The following is a 24,570-nucleotide window of genomic DNA, read 5'->3' as shown; positions in this document are numbered from 1 at the left end:
TATACCATTTGTTCATGATTTTTCTCATCTGTGGGATATATGGGTCTTTTTTTGCTCTTGTGCATTAAATTTTGTGTTCATACTCCGTGAAGATCAATTTAAAAAAAGGTAAATTATTACCCCGTGATTTAAAGACATTAACTTCTGGCAGCAAATTAAAACCAGTCAATGAGATTTCATGCTAGGAGCAAACTGAAGTGATCTCTAATTGTTAACAGTTAGCCTTTTTAAAATCTGTGCTGAGAAGTCCTAGAAGTCTTAAAAAATTTAATGCCAACAAAGAACAGCAGAAGGAGGCAAAGATCAGTTAGTCCGAGTTCATTGTGAGGAAGGGTTCTGGAACAGATGATTAAATTATGCGTAAGAAAAAGTAGCTCATATTCCTTTAGTGAAATTCACGTCCAACAAAAAACAGTATTTCTTTATTTGAAAAGGTATTTCTTCTAGGAATGTTATCACCAGAACATATAGATGTAATCACCAGAATATATTCAAAACTGGTTTAAAACTACTGCTGTTAGTTCGATGTTGATTTAGGGGAGGACGTTTCAGATGGCATCTGTGTTGGGCCTTGTATTTAAATAACAGCTTCAGTAATGATTTGGGTAATGTAATGTATGTTACACGTAATATTGTGGAGGAGACAAAGCTGCACGATGTTATGAGTACTTTGAAGGACACAGTTAAAACTCAAGTTTTTTCAGTTTTCAAAATCAATACTGTATTTTGTAAAATTTTGCGTTTTACAAAGGAAAAAATGAAACTAAAATAGGGTAAAATATGGAGTACCTGTTATAGCTAAGCAGAAATGTAGAGTACTGAATTATAAGGACCAGAGCCTTATATGTCAGTAATGGAATATGTTTTGTTTTAGATGCATTTGTTCACAGCATTTGTATGTAGAACAGTGACTGCTATGTTTTGTTTGGTGCTGGTAAGATTCCATATGGGGTATGGAGCAGGGGATGAAAAATTAAGACAGTTTTATGAAGACACATTGGAGAGTCTTGCATTGTTTCAAAACATCTCAGTAGTATTGTTCTATGAAGAAAAGGCTTAAATATAGCTCTTCCTAGGCCAGGAAAAAAAAAAAAGATTGAGGCAATGCTGCAAAAAGTTTTTATGTATTTTAAACGAAGAGGACAATGGTCATTTGAATTCTTATCCTTTCCTTTGGTAGTGGACAGAAACAACTTTATTAAAAAGATGATGTCTGAAAAACTTATTTTTAGGTTGAAGAACATGGAGGGGGATATCTAGGCATCTCCATTGGTGAGATTAAGAAAACACATGCATTTAGTATCAGATATATCTGGAACAGACTAATTTCTTTTGTGTCAGAAGAGAAAGGTGAGATAAGAAAATTTGCAGTGTCTGACCTAGACTACTACTTCAAATACAGAAGCAGAAAAAAAACCACCATCTTCAAAAAAAAATGGCAAAACATTACATAATTGTACTGTAATTTGCATATTGCAAAATGAACAGGTTTTTTTGGACCAGTGGGAGGGAGAAAGGGAAGCTCACTCTAAATGCAGTGATTGTCAGAGTTCTGGAGTGGGAATCATGACAACTTCCACTTCTGTTATTCCTGTTGAGTTAAAAACTACATATACACAAATTATATATATATATATATATATACATATAGCTTTACCTGTTTATTGATCTGGGCATATTTTTCTTGCAGTTCTATCTATTTGAAGACAGTTGTCTACTGAAAAAAAAAAACATTATTAACAGCGGAGTGTATGTATTAACTTAAAAAGATGGAGCATCTGGTAATGATTTAGGTAATGTAGTTCTCTTAAAAGTTGTCCAGCCTATACATCCGACATTATCTTCTCCAGGGTTTGGCATTCTGGAAGTTTCAGTAGTCTTGTTTTAATGTAAAGTGTTTACTACATGTTTTGTGTTCATCAATGAAACTTCCTTCAGTTTCCTTTACGATGTTTAGATGTATTCCATTTCATTTTGAATTGATGCTGCAGAGGTGATTGAAAATTTGTGGTGGCTAACTCAACAGAAGCACCTATTCCAATGATGTTGATGAGAAGAATAGAGCTCTCCAAGAGCTCCTTTCATTGAGTCTCTCCAAGCAGGCTTGAGGGCTCCCACAGAACAGGAAGCTTTTGTAAAAACATGCATGATACTTCTCTAATGAAGATAGTAAAGCAGAGCTGCAGATAATCTTTGACTCATACATATTTTTCAAAATACTTTATTATGCTTTCCTTTAGAGTTATCACTTAAGGGAGATAGAAATCCTAATGATTTTGTTCAAGTATGGAAGCCTTCCACGTTGCTGTTAACTGCACTGCAGTTTAGCTAAATGGAATGGATATATTCTTGTACTACATTTTCATATGCTTAGTATTCTCTGCAGTTAAGGTGAAAAAACAGCATTGAATAACTTTAATCTACAATTTTCCTTGAAAATACTATTTCTGCAGGAAGTCAGTGGTAGTTTGGCACTGTTTTTGTTTAAGATTTTCCAAGAATTGCCTGTAGCTTTTTAATAGCTGTCAGATTAATAAAATGTAAATGCCTGAACTCTTAAGTCCTGAATCTTTAATGCATCATTCTATAGATACTCAACAGCTGTAAATACATAAGGCACAAAAACTGACATTGAGAATATTTAGATTGACTTTATTCATCTTAAAATATTCACTGTATATATAAAAGCTTTCATGCTTTAAACTGTGCCTCCCTCTATTTACGTGTACCACCTGGGTAGTGGTTTCTCAGTGCCAAAACTTACTGCTTTATCTCATATAAGACATCTGTTATGCTCTCTCTATTAAATATATTGCAGTCTCTTTTGTAATAACTGATTTGTGTCTAGTACTATTCAGTACTCTTTTATATCTAATCTTAAGATTAGATATTTTTGTCAGTCACTTTTAAAAATTACTATTGCGTTAATATTCTCACAACTTGCTCTTTCACTTCTGGATCAGGGTGATGCAATAAAGATGTCAGCTTCTGAGCAAATGGGGTAGAATCCCTGCAGAGTATAGAGAAAACTGAATCCTCACTGTATTGGTCCTGAATCATCGAGCCACCTCCATTGTTCGCATTCTTTTTCAAGTTTGCTGCCAACACCAGGGCTCTAAGCAGAATATCTCTGTTTATACGGTTGTCAAAAAGTAACAGCAGTGATGGCACCTAGGATATTAAATAAAGAATCCATACTTAATCATCAGAAGATTTATTTAGATCTACTTAATGTTAGCTTTTAAAAAATTGGAAAAAAATACCTTCACCCTCTAAAACAGCAGCTACGTAAACCAGAACTACATATGCTCTACAGCACGCACGTTTCCTCTTAAAAAAAGACTAGCTTGTGTGTGTATCACAGGCTAATCAATGCTTTGTACTTTCAGTCTCCAAAATACAGTGGTCTAGAAAATTCCTATCTGTGAGAGAGTTTGCTTTCATTATAAATAATGCTGGGTTTGCCCTCTGTGGTGATCTGAATGTTTGTATGTTAACGTATCTGATAGAACAGAAAAAGATACACTTTTAGCAGAGAACTGAATGTTTAGCTACCCTAATCTTGTGTTAGTCATGAAAATCTGGCAGTATCTAGACTAGCTCTGCTTTTGGCACATACGTCATAAAACAAAGTCTGATTTTTATATCAGCCATTGCATATTTTAAGGAACTTATTTTGGAGAGGAGGAGGAGGATGCAGAACCATTCCAGTCATAGATCTTTGTTTTGTTGTGAGGAAAGGATGTAACTGAAATAAACCTGTATGCCAAGTAGCAAGTATCAGATACAGTTCTCCATGGAGACATAAGTAAAGCACAAAGAGAGCTTATTTATAGTGCTTAGAGACAAAGATTTATGGATGCATTTGAGAGAGGAGGTGGGGATTTCAGTAGAATTTGATTTTATTTGGTACAGACCGTTAGCTATTGAAACAGCTGTTGAAAACAATGATCTATAGTAGTGGTTGTATTTGAACTTTGTAATCTATATACTGACTGCAGGTCTGGAAAGGATATTTTGAGCTTGTTTTTGAAACTCATCAGGGTACTCTGTATATTACTTTAAAAAGTTCATGGTACTACTTCTGTGGTGGAAAGTAAGAACAGTCTTCAAATTGTTACTAATTATTTGGCTATAAACTAAAAGAGGGTAGGTTTACGTTAAATATAAGGAAGAAATCCTTTACTCTGAGGGCAGTGAGGCACAGGCTGCCCAGAGAAGCTGTGGATGCCCCATCCCTGGAAGTGTTCAAGGTCAGGCTGGATGGGGCTTTGGGCAACCTGGTCTCGTGTCCCTGCCCGTGGCAGGGAGTTGGAACTGGATGATCTTTAAGGTCCCTTCTAACCCAAACCATTCTGTGATTTGGAATGGTACACAGGAAGTATGACCAACTGCCTTCAAATGCGTATGCTCTGCGACTCTCCATTTGGAAGTAATACAGTCTGCAATTAATATAATCTGTAATACACTACAATCTAGAAGGCTAACCTGTGAAAGAATGCATACATCTAACTTTTAATTTTAACCATGTACTTGCTAAAATTTTACTCTGGAATTGCACATGTACTTGTAATATACTTAAATTCTTCTAATGCATTTACACATCTATACACATACATATATGTAATTGCTTAAAGAAAGGGATAAAAGTTAATGAAATAACAAGAACCTTACTTGAGCTCTGAGAAAATGTCTTGTCATGGCTGGATTTGCAGATAGGTTCACAAGTACTTTCAAAACTTGGATCTGAAATGAGGAACATACAAGCTCATTGCAAGCTCTAAAACCAGAACGTGAGAGAGCAGAAATTAGTGCTTCCTTATCATCTTTAGCACTTTTGTCTGCCCACAACTTGCCCCGCTATGTTTTGCTGTAGTCCACTATCCTCTGATTTTTTCATAACACTTCCTTTCTTCTTCGTCTTGGAACACAAATTTTCAGTAAAGGAAGGAAAGATTCATGCAGTCAAGCTGCTGCTTTTAATATTGTCACCAGACTGCAATGACTCCAATATACTCTCTACTGGCTTACTTTTTGTTTTTTTTTTTTAAAGATGAAAAAGACTATAGAATCTGCCTTTTCTCAGGACTTCAGTTTTCACACAATTACATCAGCAAATTAAATGAATCAACTCACTCTGTAATCCAGTTTCATACAATTCTTAAATACAGGACTGATACTTTCTTAGTATTTTAAAAGCAGGATATGACAGTGAAAAAAGATGCCAATCTAAAGAATAAGCAGATAAAGAGCAGGATTCAGAGAAAAAAAAAAGCAGGCTACTAAATTCTGATACCCAGCAAATCCAGTTTATTTTTTCCATTATACTAAGAGCTGGGATTGTTCCTGATGAAATGTGTTTTCAACAAGCCAAAAGTACTTATTTACTCATTCACTTATACGTCTGTGTCTTTCACAAGATGGACCTAAAAATCATTACGCATGACATCCTTGTCTCTAAATTGGAGAGACATAGTTTTGATGGACAGACTGCTCCGTGGATAAGGAGTTGGCTGGATGGCTGCACTCAAACAGTTGCAGTCAATGGCTCAGTGTCCAGGTGGAGACCAGTGACAAAAGGAATTCCTCAGGGGTCAGTATCAGGACTGGTGCTGTTTGACATCTTTGTCAGCAACACGGACAGTGGGATCGAGTGCACCCTCACCAAGTCTGCCGATGGCACCAAGCTGTGTGGTGCGGCTGGCACGCAGGAGGGAAGGGATACCATCCAGAGGGACCTGGACAGGCCTGAGAGGTGGGCCTGTGCGAACCTCATGAGGTTCAACAAGGCCAAGTGCAAGGTCCTGCACCTGGGCCGGGGCAATCCCAAGCACAAACACAGGCTGGGCGGAGAATGGATTGAGAGCAGCCCTGAGGAGAAGGCCCTGGGCGAGCTGGTTGATGAGAAACTCAACATTTGAAGTCCCCATTTGAAGCTTTTCTCTTTCAATACTTCTGGCAATAATTCACAAATCAGCACAGAATCACAAATAATTTCCCATTGCAGCCGCACAGTTGCAAGAGATGTAACAACCGTAAGGAAAGGAAATGGAGATCTTAGGTTATCGCAGCTTGGCGTGTTTCCCCAGAGATTTGTGCATCAGTGAAGCCTTTCACATGCAGATAGATTCTCCTTGCTCTGTGATGCAATTGCAATGTTTCAGAAGTAGAAGAGAATTCTAGAGTTGCTGTAGCAAAGGCATAGAGCAACAGCAGCGCACACAGTGCTGGTTTGCTACAGCTCTAGCCCAATGAATGCACTATTGAGATGCTCTTCCCTCTCCCCCTTATTCCTGAATCTACATAGAGAAAGTAATATTGATCCACCTTTTACAGATTTTATGGACTGCTATCATCATGGAATATTTGATTTTCTAAGCACAGTCTAAGCCACGTAACAAAAACAGTAGAAAGGAGGCTAGTAAAACAGCTTCGTAACTGGTTTGTAAGAATACAGTACTCATTACCTGTGTCCTTTCAGATCCTTCCGAAAGCACATGAAGAAGGCATGGGATCTTGTTTATCATCTTATGGTGGTAGTCACTGGTAACAGACATATTTGTCAACAACCTGAGCCCAGCGAGCTGCAGATCAGAGTTCAGAGGGGCTGATTCAACATTCTTACAAACTTGCTCAATATATACCTAGGGAAAAAGGGAAGGTTCCTTTTTAATACAAACACATTTTCTATTCACAAATAGTACCAATGGCCTAGCAACAGCAGCCTAAATTGAACACTGTTTGTTCAATACATGATCTAATCAAGGTACTTGGAAGCAAGTACTTTGCTTTGTTTTGTTTTTAGAACACACAGATACTCTGTTGGCCTGACAGAAGCAGACAGTACAGACTCATGCTAAATAACTTCCCTGAAGCAGAAATTACTCTGAAAACCCAAATTGCTTTGACTCCATTCTAGAAGTGACATACTTCATTTAAGGAGTTGTTTCAAAAATGACTTAAAGGCCTTCTTAAATATTGAGATCAAGCTAATGATAAGTCTTGGAATGACATCCCTCCTTCCAACTGTGTGGCCCATTCACTGGCATACTCCTCAAGAGCAATGATGACAACTGACACTTGCAACTACTATTTACCTAGATTTCTTCTGGGTGACAGCACACAATGAATCTTGGAGCCCTAACTAAGAAAAAAAAATACTTTGCATTTATCAAAGGAGTTATTTTCTACCTATATGCCTACATAAATGTTTTTAATTGGCAAGCACCACTTCAAAAAAAAAGTTGCTCAGCACTAAAGATGCTGCAAATGATCACATACAGTCAAAATGTCTTTTTATCAAGCTAATGAAAAAATGACCAAAAGTCTTAAAACCTGCACATAAACTCACTGCTTGGACACTTCTTGATTAGATAATGTCAAAAATGGCTGCTTTTTTGATGGCTGGTCCTGTCTCATTCATACCATCTTTTGTATCTACCAGCCGGACTTGTTGCCATCATTACAGACTTATCTTTTAGGATTAAAATATCACAGTGAAAACTGCGTTGCAGACAAGCCCAAGGGATCAATTACCATTTTATTCTCCAGTTCCTTTGCCTAGGCATCACGCTAGGCTCAGCCTGCTACTCGTCTTATTAAAAAACTGTTGCTGATGTTCTAGACGTATTTGGAAATCATGTTGTCTCACATAATTTCACTATAAATTAACAGCACAATCTCTGTTCAGTGGCATTTGGTGAAAACTAAACACAGGCTGTCTAGTTTCCTAAGTGTCTTTTTTTATAAAAGGAATTGTTAGTGTTACGATGCATTTTTAAGTCATCCATTTGGCCTTAGGATACACAGATCATCCAGATCTGATGTCTCATATGTCTAACCTCAAAACATTTTAGCATCCTTCCCTGTATTTAATAAATATGTTGGAAGCCCTGTACTATTTTCTGTGACTCAATTACTCTTATTTTTTTCCCTGTACGAAACTTACCTGTATCTCTTCCTGATTTTTAATATTCATACTCAAATTATTAAGTGCATTTAGTGCTTTTTCTGTAACTTTGGGAACACAACCTGAGAGCATCCCTCCAATAACAGAAAGGCCATCCAAATTTCGAATCATATCCTGAAATATAAAATACACATAGTAAGATTACTACAATTTTTAAATTAAGTGCTGAAGGCTTTACTCAAAGTTTCTGTTTTAATCCACATGGAATGTGTGAATGACTTCCACATGACAGACTACTTTGTTTAGAGAGTGTTAGCAGTTTGTTATTTCTCTGTGTTATCATCCCATACAAAAATAAACTATGTATGGCATTTATTTTGAAACTATTACCAGCTTACAGTATCAAAAACATGTTGGAAAGTAATTTCATTTCACAGACATCAACACTATACATCCTTCTGAAGAGCTGCTCAGAAAATAATAGAATTTTGAAGAGCTTGCAAATTCAGACAGCTCCTAAAGCTGGTAGAAAAATATCCGTTATGCTTTGCTTGTGCTAAATGGGAGAAGGATTTGATACAGCTTGTTAATTCTAAGATGTGCAGTCACTAAGCTGCCCTTTGACTTTGAATATATTCACAGATTCACAGATTCACAGATTTTTCTAGGTTGGAAGAGACCTCAAGATCATCGAGTCCAACCTCCGACCTAACACTAAGTACTCCACTAAACCATATCCCCAAGCTCTACATCTAAACGTCTTTTAAAGACCTCCAGGGATGGTGACTCCACCACCTCCCTGGGCAGCCCGTTCCAATGCTTAATAACCCTTTCGGTAAAGAAGTACTTCCTAACATCCAACCTAAAACTCCCCTGTCGCAACTTTAGCCCATTCCCCCTCGTCCTGTCACCAGGCATGTGGGAGAATAGACCAACCCCCACCTCTCTACAGCCTCCTTTCAGGTAACTGTAGAGAGCGATGAGGTCGCCCCTGAGCCTCCTCTTCTCCAGGCTGAACAAGCCCAGCTCCCTCAGCCGCTCCTCGTAAGACTTGTTCTCCAGACCCCTCACCAGCTTGGTCGCCCTTCTCTGGACTCGCTCGAGCACGTCCATGTCCTTCCTGTAGCGAGGGGCCCAAAACTGAACACAGTACTCGAGGTGCGGCCTCACCAGAGCCGAGTACAGGGGCACAATCACTTCCCTCGACCTGCTGGCCACACTGCTTCTTATACAGGCCAGGATGCCGTTGGCCTTCTTGGCCACCTGGGCACACTGCTGGCTCATATTCAGCCGACTATCCACCAATACTCCCAGGTCCTTCTCGGCCAGGCAGCTTTCCAGCCACTCATCTCCCAGCCTGTAGCTCTGCTTGGGGTTGTTGCAGCCCAGGTGCAGGACCCGGCACTTGGCCTTGTTGAACTTCATGCAGTTGACCTCAGCCCATCGCTCCAGCCTATGCAGATCCTCCTGCAGAGCCTTCCTGCCCTCGAGCAGATCGACACACGCACTTAGCTTGGTGTCATCTGCAAACTTACTGAGGGTGCACTGGACGCCCTCATCCAGATCATCAATAAAGATATTAAAGAGGACCGGCCCCAGTACCGAGCCCTGGGGGACTCCACTAGTGACCGGCCTCCAGCCAGATTTGACTCCATTCACCACAACTCTCTGGGCCCGGCCATCCAGCCAGTTTCTAACCCAGCGAAGCGTACGCCAGTCCAAGCCCCGAGCAGCCAGTTTCTTGAGGAGAATGTTGTGGGGAACGGTGTCAAAAGCCTTACTGAGGTCAAGGTAGACCACGTCCACAGCCTTTCCCTCATCCACCAAGCGCGTCACTTGGTCATAGAAGGAGATCAGGTTCGTCAAGCAGGACCTGCCTTTCATAAACCCATGCTGACTGGGCCTGATCGCCTGCTTGCCCTGCAAGTGCCGCGTGATGACCCTCAAGATAATCTGCTCCATGAGCTTCCCCGGCACTGAGGTCAAACTGACAGGCCTATAGTTCCCCGGGTCTGCCCTGCGGCCCTTCTTATAGATAGGCGTCACATTGGCTAGCCGCCAGTCAACCGGGACCTCCCCCGATAGCCAGGACTGCCGATAAATGATGGAAAGCGGCTCGGCCAGCTCCTCCGCCAGTTCTCTCAGTACCCTCGGGTGGATCCCATCCGGCCCCATCGACTTGCGCACATCCAAGCTCCGTAGCAGGTCGCCAACCATTTCCTCATGGATAGCGAAGGCCACATCCAGCTCCCCATCCCCTTCCACCAGCTCAGGGCACTGGGTGTCCGGAGAACAACCGGTATTGCCGCTAAAGACTGAGGCAAAGGCGGCATTAAGCACCTCAGCCTTTTCCTCATCCTTAGTAACTAGGTTTCCCCTCGCATCCAGTAAAGGATGGAGATTCTCCCTAGTCCTCCGTTTCGCGTTGATGTATTTGTAAAAGGATTTTTTGTTGTCTTTAACGGCAGTAGCCAGGTTGAGCTCCAGATGAGCTTTGGCCTTTCTAATTTTCTCCCTGCACAGCCTCGCTACATCCTTGTAGTCCTCCTCAGTGGCCCGCCCTTTTTTCCAAAGATTATAAACCCTCTTTTTTCTGCTAAGCTCCAGCCGCAACTCTCTGTTGAGCCAGGCCGGTCTTCTTCCACGCCGGCTCATCTTTGGGCACGTGGGGACGGACCGCTCCTGTGCCATCACGATTTCCTTCTTGAGGAGCGCCCAGCCTTCCTGGACTCCTCTGCCCTTCAGAACCGCCTCCCAAGGGAGGGGAGTGGATATTGCTTCCACTGAAATTACCAATAGTCCTGCTTAGGGTCAAAGTATTATTTGATGTTATTTGGCAATGGCATAATGCCTTTACTTCTAAAACTTGGTGCAAAGAATGCTTAAAGCATCTCAGATTATGCACAATCAAAGGTAATTATTGCATATCAAGTTTATAGAATAGTTGAGACAATGAACAGGTCACAGTACCTAATAGTCCTGTCCGATCAGAAGAGAGTTTCAAGATGCAGCTTTATATTATTACAAGTAGAAATTATAAAACTTTGTCTTTCTTTTCCCTTACACTTAGTGAATTGGTCTTTTGGTGATTTAATGACTTCTAAATGAGAAAAAAAATAAAAATAAAAACTGTTTTCGAGAAAATGGAAATGGGTCTTGATTCAGTTACATTGTGTTCTGAGAGATTTCTATTAGGAAAAGAGTTCTAAGCAGCCAGAATAGACAGCTGTCATAAGTTCCATACAAAAAGAAAAAGAAAAAAAAAGGAGTGTGTGCGGGGGCAACCCTGGAGGTTAAGCCTTTACAGAGACATGAAAATGTGCATCCATCTCAAAGCTTTTCTGCATCATATTCCCAATTGAATTGAAGAGACTTAGTTGGGAAGCTACTAAGATGCAAATGGCATGCAACTTTATAAACACAAAGAACTACATTAAATTACCTCAGTAGATTTCAGATCAGATCCTGAAATTATTTAACTTGTCTCAAATTCAACCCTTTAATTAACATTACACAACTGTAAGCAACAAAAGATATAAAGATATTTACAGTACTTTGAAAACACAGAATGCTGTACAAAGTTGTATAAATGTAATTTGTACAAAGATTAAGCTTAGATAAATCTTCTAAGGCTGGTAAATTACATTCTTTGTACTAGCAGGAAATAAAGGCATAGACAGAAAATGGATTTTGGAACACAAGATAACCTAGCTCTCAGTCTTGTATCTCAGTCTCCAGCAAAACAGCACCTTTCATTTTCCATACCGACTGGTATTGAAACACCATTGTTTTCTACAAAACAATACTTACTTGATTTACAGAGAAGGCGGCACTGTTGCTGACAGTGATTAAAGCTTGCTCTTGAATTAATGGATCATCTGTGGCCTGGAGCAAATGAATAAGTTTCTGTAGAGCATCCGCATCCATGGTATGGGGTGACTCTGGAGGACTTTTTTCTTCCACTGTTTAAAAATTAAATGAAATACTTAATAAAATTTCACTTAGTTACCACTGAATGCTTTTTTTTACCAAGCTGAGCCCTAGCTCTTAGTTATAGTACATATTGTTCTGAGTTTGACTGTACCCAACCACCATATCATAGCAAAAAGATTCTGTTTTACCACAGCAGGACTCCCATCCTTTTTCCTGAATCCCATGGCTACTTCTTTTCAAAGTAGGGAAAAAAAAATAAAGGAGTATGTAAACAGAGCTTGGTGTACATTACTCTTTGGTTAACCAACAGCAAACTTCCCATTCAAAATTATAGGGAATATTCACCAAACATGCTAATTTTTTTCTAATGTTCCCTGAAATGAAACGTGGAGATCTGTCTGAACACTGTGGGAAAAGAGAATAAAACTTCTGATTTGAGGACTACTATTTCCAGAAATTATGCTAATAACATTTTGCCAGTAAACTGAGGTTCTTTGACAAAGTAACAGCCAAAATATTAACAATGCTGCTGTTCACAGAGTGCAGTCACTTAGCTAACTGAGGAAGGCCACTTCTCAGTCAGAATGATGCTATGGAGTACCTGGCTTTCAAAAAAGCGTGACACTAGTGACAACAAGGACCATTTTCAACCAGGTTGGAGGCAGAACTATTTAGCTAGCTGAACTGTCTGAAGGCCCGATCTGTGACTACTGGACTAGTCACGGATGGCTGGAAATGACTTTTGAAAGCTAAGAAATCCTTCACAGGTTCTCATATTTGCTGCCAGCACTTCCTCGGGCAAACACCATAGTGTTCCTTGATTTAAAAAATAAATAAATAAATAAAATCAAAGTAAATTATGACAATCCAACAGCTAGCTTGGAAAACAAACTAAATTGGTTCTTATCTGCACTTTCACATTGCAAGTTCCTTCAGGCCCACTTTGCGTAGCTTTGAATTATGGAGGAACACAGCTTCAACACCAGAACAGCATATAAGCCTGTTAAGTTGATATATCGATTGTATATACATTTAGGAGAATTAAAAATGCGTATATTTGAGGGGGGTTGTTGTGTTTTTTTTTAAAATAACGCATCCTCTGCAGAGCCCTGTAGGGGCACCCCCTCACACGGAGCCCAGCCCCTGCCACACACGGCGGCTCCTCGCCGCGGCTGGGGGCCTCTCCCAGCCGCTGAAGGCAACCGAGCCCCCGGCCCTGCCGCCATCCCCTCCCCGCCTCACCTGCGGGCGGCCCCCGCCGGCGCCCCCCGCCCGCCGCCCGCCGCCACAGGCAGTAGCAGGCGGCGGCCCCGAGCAGGAGCCCGGCCGCGGCCGCCCTCACAACCGCCCCCCGCCGCTCCCCCATCGCCCCGGCCGCGGAAGCAGCCGCCCCATCCGGCACCGCCCCGCCGCCGGGGGGGACGCGGGGGGGCTGAGGGAGAGGAAGAAGCTGAGGGAGATGAAGGGCGCCGGGCATTGCGGTACCTCAGCGCGGCTTCAGCTTTCGCGGCGCACAGCAGCCGCGAAGAGCCTTTGTGAGACACTTGGGAGAAAAAGGAGAACGCTCTTTTTCATTGCTATTATTTTTATTTTTAACTATTCGTCTATTTACAGAGACGACTAAAAACAAACATAATAAAGTCTTAACAAAATACACCAACACATTAGAAATAAACGCGTTGAAAATATTCGCCCCGGGGGTGCTGCTGACCACCCCCTCGCCCTGCCCGCTCTCCTTTACTTCAGACACCGCCGGGTGGAGCCCCGGCTGCCGCCCGCAGCCCCGCGGGGCCCGCCGCCATGGCGCCCCTCAGCACCTCAGGGCCTGCCTCGGCCGCCGCCACCGACGAGGTAATGGCGGCGGCCTCGCCTCAGCTCCGCGGCCGAGCCGGGCACCTCGGGAAAGCGGGACCCTGAGCTTCCCCGTCAGCTCGGGGGGAAGGGAGCACTGAGCTGCTTCGGCACCTTCCACGATTTGATAAAGTTCTTTGGGTTTGGTTACGGAAATGCTTGTAGGTTTCAGGAGGAAACTGGCGTGTTCAGCGGCTGCGTACTTCCCTTCTTGCTGAGCGCTGTGTGTAGTTTGCGTATTTTATGGCCTGTCAAAAATGGCAGTGGGCCACGTCTTGGGTATTGGTGGATTAGAGGCTTATTGACACAGGAGGAAATACATTTCCATGAAACATTAGGGCGTAAAACCATGTCACAACATGAAGGACTGCAGAGCAAACAGTTTGGATTTCCAGCTTCAGCATTCTTCCCTATTCTCTGTATTTCTTTGCTTTCTTCCCTTTTTACCTATGTCAATTTCACCTCTGTCTAGTTCAAAGTCTGCAGCAGCCCTTTTGCAGTTTCCTTGAACAATAACAATACAAAAAAAGCAGTTTAACAGTCATCCTGATACTTTTCGGGTACCAAAAATAGACCCCACTTGCAAGCAGCTATTACAGCCAGGATTTCCATGGAAACAGTCATAAAAAATACAGAGCCAATTAGAATAATTATGGAGCAGCACGCCAAGCAGACTGAGTACCTCTCATGAGAATCCTTCTCTTGATCATTCTTTCTTTTTGTTTTTTGTTTTAAGCTCAGAAAAACATAAGATAAAATGTATCATGCATATGGTGTATTTCTTGATTCGGCACTTCAAAAATAGCTGTAATTTACATTTCCAAGCAAAAGTTATAAATACCTTTATAGCAATAGTGGCATTAAGTTAATAAACTAAAAATGAAAGAACTCAGGTTCAGATTAAAGGGAGTTTCTTCAGGGAAGGAGCCAGTTATAAAATTAGTCTCTGTTAGATCTTTTCATCTTTTTTTTTTCCCCTTGTTTATTAGATATTGGTGCTCACTAATGCCCAGTCATATTTTTAATTTATTGTATTTTCATTTCCTTATGAGGTTACAGTATGCTTGGTACAACGATAAATTAAATGATACTGGTTCCTATATTAAGGAACGTCAAAACTAAACTGAGATCTATGAACATTTATGTAAATATTCTCAAAATTAAGAAGGGTATGGAGTTCTAAAATGGACATTTGCTTAAGTCATTTTATGATTAGGTTGTGGTTTGAACATGGTCCAGACACAGTTGGAGTCCAAATAATTGTGTCCAAATAATTTGGGATTCCCTGCTGCGTCTGATTCTTTCATTCCTGTGTGATCTCTGTCTTTCAGATCCCGTCCAGATTTACTTTTAAACTATAACCATAAAAAGTTAGGTAAACTATAATCCTGCAAATAGTATATATATGATGATGACTTTCACTGCTATGAGTAGCTGTGTTCATGCAATGTTAAAATTAAATTTGCGTGCAGAACTGGCTCAATATTTTTCTGCCATATGACCCAGTTTAATTTTGCCATGAAGGATAAATCACTAAACTATTAGGAAGAGGAATGGGAAGTTCAAGGATTATGACTGGAATAGAGAAGCCTTTCAGAGTAATCAGGCTTTCTAGTCAGGATTAGTGGAAAACTGAAGGTCACGGCCAGTCCTGGCCTAATTGTGTTTCACACACCCCCCTCTTTCCTTCTCTTCTGCTTTCAGGAATAGCAGTAGCAGCAGACCAGACCTGGGGCTCCAGAATAGATAAAGCTGGCAACTGTTTTGTTACATTTTTGCATCAATTTTGTTATCAGTGGTAGTTATCAGTGGTAATCTGCTGTAGGCTGCTGCCCACCTTGCTGGAATTCATCCCAGGGATGCAAGCTTTTACTGTCTTTGCTAAAGTGCATCTGGTTTACAATGTATTCTCCTATTGCAGGTAGACATGAAGTAATTATAATCCTGCATTGACATTTAAGCAAGGTGTCATGGTAGATCTAAAATGTAAACAGTAGAGTAATTTGAATATGCGATGAGCAGCATGTCATCAGCACTGCGAGTGTGAGGACAGGACCTAACAAATTTGTACCAACAAAACAAAATACCAAAATTAATATATATATAATATTTATTTATTTTTACATTGAGCTCACATACTACTACTTGTAATAGTCGACATCATTGTAAGTCTTAGAAACCTTGGTAATGACTTGGATATTATGTTGTGCTTGGTGCTGTACGTATATCAAAAGATGTTCTCTGCCCAAGTGCCTTCTAAGCAGTTGGTGAGTCAGCAAATGGATGTAAGAAACACAAATGGACATTAAAAACACACAGACACTGTAAGATCATTACTGGTGAGCAGGAGTTGCCGTAGTCACAACACATCAAAAGCAACAAAGGTCAAGGGCTTTTATCCAATCTTCATGCAAAAAAAAAAAAAGTTTTTTGTTGAACTTCATTAGTTCATTTTCCAAAATTTAACAGGATACAGCCTCTTCATTTCAATAGGTGTTTTTGGAAAAGCACTGCAGATTATGAAGGTTTGCAAGAAAGCAACAGGAGCTGTTAGCTAAACCACACTCAGTGGCATCTACTGATTCTGGATAGCTTATGGGATTTTGGAGAATCATAAAGATTAAAAATTGCTGTATCTCTAATAAATTACTATGAAGAAGCTGTGTTGATTATGTCCTGGACTAGAAGTAAGAGAAAATAAAGAAAATATATGACTGTTAAGAATTGTTGGTAGAAGTGAATCTGTTGCATTTAGATTACCTGTGTTTTTGTTTGTTTGTTTTTTTAGGCATAAAACACAGATCTTGAAACTATGAAAAGTTCTTTTGCTTTGGAAAACATTATAGACAAGACATGGATGTTCCTTTGTCATCTTAGAGAGTGTTTTCTAAGGCACAGCTGACAGTCATCACAGTCATCATGCCATCCTGTCATGTTATTTTCTGTATTGAAAATAAATGGAAGTTACTGTTGCAATGTCTGTTAACAAAACTATTGTTCTGTGTACTGAGGTCATTTCAATGGCAAAAAGGTGTCACAGCTAAAGAGTTTGTAAAGCTTCTTGGATATCAGGTATTTTTGTTCAGCTGCTGATTCTTAATAGCTTTCTATTTCACACATGAATAAGAAGTAGGAATATATTTACATATGTAGGTATGAATGTATTTTTAGAGCTGCTAAAAGCATGCAGAAAAGGGGTTTAAAATGATTCTTCCATTACTAAGCTGTGTAGCATTAAATTGAATGCTAAACAATTTTAACTTTTTCTTTGTGAACTTTTAAACAACAGATGACCTTTGTCAGATTGCTGAACAGAGGCACTTCATAGGAAGATTGACCTAAATAACTGATAAATGTACTTCAACAGTTTTCCTGATTTTTTAAAAAAGAATTCATAGAATCATAGAATATCCCGAGTTGGAAGGGACCCACAAGGACCATCGAGTCCAACTCCTGGCTCCACACGGAACCACCCAAAAATCAGACCATGTGTCTGAGAGCACTGTCCAAACGCTCCTTGAACTCCAGCAGCTTGGTGCTGTGCCCACTGTCCTGGGGAGCCTGTCCCAGTGCCCGACCACCCTCTGGGTGCAGAACCTTTCCCTAACCCCCAGCCTGACCCTCCCCTGTCCCAGCTCCATGCCGTTCCCTCGGGTCCTGTCGCTGTCCCCAGAGAGCAGAGCTCAGCGCCTGCCCCTCCGCTCCCCTCGTGAGGGAGCTGCAGGCCGCCATGAGGCCTCCCCTCAGCCTGCTCTGCTCTGGGCTGAACAAACCAAGGCACCTCAGCCATCCTCATACATCTTGCCCTCCAACCATCTTTGTACACTTTGTACATCTTTGGACACATCCTTTGGACACTCTCTAACAGTTTTATACTTTTCTTACGCTGTGGCACCCAAACTTGCACACAGTACTGGAGGTGAGGCCGCACCAGCGCAGAGCAGAGCAGGACAATCCCTTCCCTTGACTGGCTGGCAGTGCTGTGCCTGATGCCCTTTTGTTTGCCAGGGCACACTGCTGGCTCGTGTTCAGCTTGCTGTTGACCAAAACCCCCAGATCCCTCTCTGCAGGGCTGCTTTCCAGCCTCTCATCCCTCAGCCAGGGTTGCCCCTTCCCAGGTGCAGAATCTGGCACTTGCTCTTGCCCTACAATTACTTTGTAGTTGATGAGCTGGGGATTGTATTGATAAGTAACTAACATTAGATGTATGAATGTTCTTTTATTTTATTTATTCAGTCTTATCGAAAAGTAAATTTTCTAGGTTGCGAAAAGTTAGCAGTTGCTGGGAAGAGTGTAGAAGTCTAATTGAGATAGCCAGACATGCAGATTTGGACTAATTTTTTCTTTTTTAAATTTCACACCCGGCCCAATTATCACTGAGGATTACCTGAATGAGAATGGCAAGACCAAGTGCTACAGTTCCTTTCCTTACCTAGGTTTTATAAAGAAATTCTCAAATAAGTTAAATAGAGGCCTTGCAGTCCAGTGTCTTGTTGGATATTTTGGATCTTCTGTGTTAGATCTTTCATAAACTCCAATGGAAAAAAGTTGCTTGTGTTCTTTTGAAAAGTTAAAAAGAAAAGAAAGTAAGTAAAGCTCATAATAATAAAAATTGGGATTCATATGGCAGACAGATCCTGGCTTGATCCAGGAGAGGGAGTAGCTGAACAACCTTAGGATTGGCTTTGGAAAATCTATCCACAGGAGAACTTGTGAAGAATGCTATATAGCTGCCTGCATATTATTTAAAATGGTATTATTTGTCATGAATTACAACCATGTGTTAGATTTATAATATTTTCTTAATATAATCCACCACTGAGATATACCTTGAAAATTAAACTTTTATTAAGAGCCCTGAATAGATGTTATGGTTGTAATTAGTGTGTTAATTAGTATTATTAAATAGTCAAGGTGTGTAAATTGAAGATAGTTGCCTTTCATTGTGTCTGTGCATAAATAAATATTTTGCTTTGCCTTTTTATTAGTAATCTTAACTTGTAGGCATGTAAAAATACAACACATACACATGGCCAAAAAGGTCTGTTAATGTGCATCTATGTTCCAACTCTCAGTGATCTCTTACCCCAAACTGCTCTGCAAAGTCACAAATCATTTGAATTTGTACAGTAAGTCATTACATTCCTGCATTGACTTGATCCATCAAATATGTAGGAATTGCTCCAGATATTTCCTGTTATTAATATTTAGTTTTATCCTTACGTAGATCAGTTGTATTACAGTAATGGAATCAATATGGATGTTAGAAAATGAAGTATTTCTTCTCCCAGAGTGCATACGTAAAAAGACATGGTTTGGGAAAATTAGCTGTAACTGGACAGCGAGATTGCATCATCAGAATTTTGGTGATGAGCTTACAGAGACTAGGCCAGAATGAATGGCAAAATTGAGACAAGGAGATTTAGTACCATCCAGCTGAACCATGGAGAATGACAGTAGTGAAAAGTGGGTTGAGAAAAAGAAAAGTAGTTTTCTAAGTGTCAGGGCTGGAAGAAAATCTAAAAACTCAGGTGTTGGTTTTGTGATAACTGTTAAAAGCCAGTTTCTTGGTAACCAACAGAGGGAAATATAAGCATAACAATGTGTCCCAGGATAAAATCTTTTGCATTAATGTAGATTGGTGTTTCATCAAAAATACACAGTCATGTTCTGAAATTTTTACCTGGAAAACAACCTTCTAATTTATCATTTCTATTAAATATTCATTTAAATAACCAGACTTCGCCCATATGCTTTTAAAAATCAATACAATTTAGCAGTTCTTCCTGTATGTGAGCTCACAACCCAAAAATAAATGAACTACATCCTCTAGCTGAAGACAGCTAAATGCAAGTGAGAAAAATAGTGAATCAGTTATTGTGCATTATTCCTAAAATGTAATGCAAAGTAGCGTGGTAACAATCTTGAAAAGCAAATCTTACTATAAACTTTGTTTTGTTTACAATATTCGTTACAAGATTGATTTCTGGTCACGTTTCCCAATCCAACATATTCTAGCTGCACAGAGTTAATCTTGCTTTAAATTCTGTGTGTGTGTGTGTGTGTTTTTCCTTTTATTAAAAAATAAAAGTATCTAATTTCACAAATATTCATTTTTAATGCACATTTAAAATGAAATTATTAGTAGGGGTAGTTACAGAAATACCGCATATTTTATTACTGTCCTAAACCTAGTGCTTTGAAGTCTAGCAACTGAAATATGATGATACATGCAATATTCCGTTTAAAATATAAATGAAATTAAAGGTTAGTGATAAGAATAAATGTCTCTATTTTACAATATTTTAAAAGAAGCTGGTAATCTTGGATTTATTTTAATATTTTCATATCTAGATGCTTCTTTACTGTTAACACAAAGATACTAATTTGCAGTATCTTTTTGCTGGCTCTGCTTTGTGGTGTAATTGCTTTGCATCCAGAAGACCCGCTTACATTTTTAGACGAAAAGATCAGAGAAATAATGTAAAAAGGAATAGATTCTGTATTATGGCATGTATTAAATTGTGTGTATGTTATGTGGTTTATAATACTGAACTTGGACTTCAAAATGCTGATGCCATTTTTTGTGTAGACTGCATGTTGAATATAAATATTAATGGCACGCAATACTGCAAATACAGTGAGACTGATATTGGAGGTACTTTCTAAAAACATTGCAAATCCTTTTCTTTTGATATCTATTTTTTTTTGTCTAAAGAATACGTAATGAATATGACTTCTACTTAATGTTCCTCAAAAACCTTTACTTATGTGGTAGTTAAACTGAGGTAGCGTTACTTGTTATAACATCATTGCAGTCAGTGATGTATTACCTATACAAACCATGGATAAATAATTAATTTTACTATTTTTTCTCTTCCCTTTGTGTTCTTTCACTCTTGTAAGTGAAGTCATCACAGCACAAGATAAAAGAGACTGAGTATTTAATTCTGCTTACACTGTACTCTTAGAGAGTAGAGATTGACTTAAATGGAAGCAAGCTTTGGCCACTAAAATATGCTTATCAAAATATATGCAACTAGCACAGGCAACAAATGCCATCCGATTATTTTTTTGTTGTTGTTAAAATGTGTTTTACAGGAAGTGGTTTTTCCTCAGACTTTTTACCCACTGTTAAGAAAAAAAATAATAAAAAAATAAATCTTGTTTAGTTTGTGGTTAGTCTGTAGCTGACGAAAGAGAAAAAGCATGTATATGTATTTTTCGCTTACTCTACAGAAAACAGTATTTAGAGTTTTGCATTAGATATGAATATTGTAAGATTGTATGTTCTTACCCTTTTCTGAAGCACGTTCAGCTGTTGGTGCAGCTCATGTGAAACTGATTTTCCCCTCCTGCTCTAGCTTTCACATATAGATGAGTTGAGGTGTGTTTCAATAAAAGTTGTGTTTGTAAATATGTGGTCTCTGAGATTACAAATTCTAGTCCATGAGTGAAGAGAACAAACTATAATGATATTTGCTTTGACATGAATCACTAAGAAGATGAAGTACCCTCTTTTTTTTTTTTTTTTTTTACTAGCTGGACTTCATCCAAGAATGCAGTTTCATTTGTAAACATGCATTATGAAGTCTGATATTTTATGATATAATCAGGAATAAGCTGTGAGAAAACTTTAAATACTGAGAAGAACTTCTGAGATTGTAATGTAAGGGAACAGGAAGAAAAGAAAAAAAATGAGGAAAAGTTCGTAGCTATGCAGACACCTGGAGAGAAAAACTCAGGTAGTGAAAGAGTTTTGTACAGGAAGGAGACGGAAGGCTTTAATTCAATATGTATTAAATTTTGTGTTACAAGTAAAGTCTATACTATATAATTGTTTTAGAGCTCAGCTTAATTGGGTCTGCTGTCATCGATAGAACCTTTGGTAAGGGACTGTTCTATTGTGGTATGAATTCTATAAAATCATTTCAGAAAATTGCCGCGTTCATCACTGGATTAAAACTGACCCCAAAAGAAACCGCTGATCTATTTATATGGGAGCTAGAAAAACGTAGAGAAAGATAGATGGGAAAAAAAAAAAAAAAGGAGGGATGGGAATATAATGGATAAAGTCATGGTTAATGCTAAAAAAATTATGCATCTTTTGCAATGTGAAGAAACTCTAATTTCAGTTAACCAGTTAACCAGTCAGGTACTCAGGGAATTATCTTGCTTACATATTCTGTGCAATTGTCACTTCTGGTTGAATTTTCAGTAGGAGGTGGATAATAAATCCTTACTCTTTGGGCCCATATAAGCAGGGATCTCAGGAGCTGTCTGGAGCTCAGATACTCTGCATGCACTCAGGCTGACTTAGATACATCGTGGTAGCAGATAAAATCGCTACAGTGAGTGATGCAGGTTTGTGCTCTTATTGTATCTTTCCCATGGAGTAACAGAATTTCTCATATCATAGGGTTCATCAACAGCCTGAATGATGAGATTTTATTGTTTACATTATTTATGACGTCTTTCCTAAAAGTTGAAAAATGACTTGATTTTCTTTTAATTTTGGCCCTCTGGTAAATACTTTTCATTTCCATAGTTTTCACAGATGCATAATGCAACATATTCTTTTTAAATTTTGGCACTTGCAGTGTGTTATCTGTATTTTAAAATTAAAACTAAACAGTTTCCTACCTGAACATGCCATGGCCTGTCTGCAACAGCATGAAACATTGCTTCAACTGCTGAAAATATGAAATATCTGTTAATTAAATATTAATTCTGGGTTGGATGTGGCCCTGGGCGACCTGATATAGTGGGTGGAACCCCTGCCATGGGGTTGGAACTGGGTGATGCTTAAGGTCTTTTCCAACACAGGCTGTTCTATGATTCTATGAAGATGAGAAACAAAGTAGTATAATCTGATAGGAAGTGACTAAGACATTGAATATGTTGAACTGTGATGTACACGGTATTTCAAAATAGCTCTAAGAGTAGCATTAAACATGATCATTTGTTTTTGCATTTTGTAAACATTTTAAAATGTCTGCTGTAATTTGTAATTAAATTGTAATGAAAGTGATGCAGGTCTTAATCCTTCAATAATAAAGTTAAGTATCATAACATGTAACTATAATCTATTAACTATAAAGAAAAGATGCATTTTCTTTTCAGGATAATAATATTGTTAGTATAACTTAATTCCTTTTTGAAGGAATATGTGTATTGATCCATTTTTATACTCAAAGATTTCAGAACACTCTTTTTGGACTAGATAGTGAACAACTGGTAAAAATCATTGAACGTTTGCATTAACTCTGTACTGTGAACAAATTTTCCAATACCAAATATTCAAATTCTGTTTTTAAGTCTTCTCATGTTTTTATACCTAATGCCAGGAATGTGACACTTTGCATTTCTTTCTATTGATACTGATTTGCAATCTTCCATAAATTAATGTAATGGGAGATGAGCATAGCATCTAGTGTTATGGTAGGAAACAGGTAGTACCTTTTTCATATTTTGTCATAATTTAAAAAAAGTTCCATATGAACATGGATCCAGTTTCAATATATATTTTTTTCTATGCATTATTTGGTTTCACTTACTCTGATTCCACTAAATAGTGTTATAAAACCATTAAATAATGAAGTGAATAAATTTTATTAAAACTGTGCATTGACACAGGATAACTATTTGTAGATAAAGTATGTCTGGTAGTATTTCTGATCACTGCAGCCAGCTATAATGGCATGGTTTGTGTTTATGTTAGTAAATTATCTATGTTTCTTGGGGTGCATATGCAGACTGCCTGTAGTGTATGGTCCCCGGATTGTTCTAATTATCCAACCATGACCAGGAAATTTTCAAGGAAGAGCTAGATGGCAAAGGTTAAATATGTACTGGGGAATGTTTGAACAGTTTAATAATACAGGACAGACTATCTGAAGTGTTTCTCAGCATACTTAAATTCACTAACCTTACAGATTCATTCGGTTGTAGTTTACACATTTTAAATACACTGAAATTTTAATTGCTTTATTTTATACATAAAGTGTAATAAACATTCAAAATGTGGATATATTTAAAATACTTGTCTTATAGATTCATATCTCTATACCTTAGTGTAGCTCAGCAAAACCAAACCCTGTTACAACTGTCATTCTAATTCTAACAGATACTGTTAAATATTATTTTATAGAATAAATGGTCATATTGACATTCTGTTGTATTGGTTATGCTACATTGAATTGCATTACTTGACTTTTCTGATACATGTTTAGGCAGAGGTCAAGAATACTAAATAATGAAAATAACTCGATAAAGATTTTCTGACAACAATTTTCTTGTATTTTTTAATATGGACATGTGTACCTTTGTTCTGTCTTCCCTTAGAAACTCTGCATTATTTAACACTCTGCAGGATTACGCATATGAATCTAAAATTACTCTTAAACTGAAACATCTTGAAAAGTGCTATCAACACTAATAATGAATAGTTACAGTTAAAGCATAGTGTTATTGTACATAAAGCAATAAAGAGGTAAACGTTTTGGTTTTACTGATCCAAATAACATCAGCATTAAATAGAAGAACTGTTATTTTAAGACATCCAGAGAAGAAAGCTGCCATATGACCATGCAAAGAATGCGTTATAACCATTTTTTTCTTAGTTATCTCTGTATAACTCTATTCAATTTTGTATTCTCAGTATGTCTATACTATGAATTTACTGCAATTTCATTTCAGCTGCTTCCTTCTTCCAAGCATTCATATGTTATATTAATCAGTGTAAAAGTAGAATGATTGATTTATACAGTATTCATATAAATAAACATACATGTTGCAGTGAAATCCTCTCATAGATTTTCTAAGGAATAAGAACAATAAAAGAGATAAGAACTAGTATTTTCTAATTCTAAGGCCCA

At 38.7% G+C, this 24,570-nt stretch overlaps 1 protein-coding gene and 1 long non-coding RNA gene across 2 annotated transcripts; one reads left to right on the top strand and one right to left on the bottom strand.

The window, feature by feature from the left end:
• Positions 1 to 1,648: 1,648 nt before the first annotated feature.
• Positions 1,649 to 13,593, bottom strand: ARMC10 (armadillo repeat containing 10). The gene is made up of 6 exons (XM_083820943.1): positions 13,085 to 13,593; positions 11,720 to 11,871; positions 7,949 to 8,083; positions 6,468 to 6,644; positions 4,675 to 4,746; positions 1,649 to 3,171 (listed from the first exon to the last, which is right to left on the bottom strand). Exons 1-6 carry the CDS (start codon positions 13,317 to 13,319, stop codon positions 2,917 to 2,919), a joined length of 1,026 nt encoding a protein of 341 aa, XP_083677069.1. The 5' UTR covers positions 13,320 to 13,593; the 3' UTR covers positions 1,649 to 2,916.
• LOC310892783 lies at positions 13,594 to 23,040 on the top strand. Its single transcript, XR_014578411.1, has 2 exons — positions 13,594 to 13,693; positions 16,482 to 23,040. It is a non-coding gene; the product is annotated as an uncharacterized lncRNA (long non-coding RNA).
• The last annotated feature ends 1,530 nt before the right edge of the window (positions 23,041 to 24,570 follow it).

This window comes from Anser anser, assembly GCF_964211835.1.
Source record: "Anser anser genome assembly, chromosome: 1".
Lineage (NCBI taxonomy): Eukaryota > Metazoa > Chordata > Aves > Anseriformes > Anatidae > Anser > Anser anser.
Note: the sequence above shows the minus strand (reverse complement) of the source record. Positions and strands in the feature narration are given on the sequence as shown.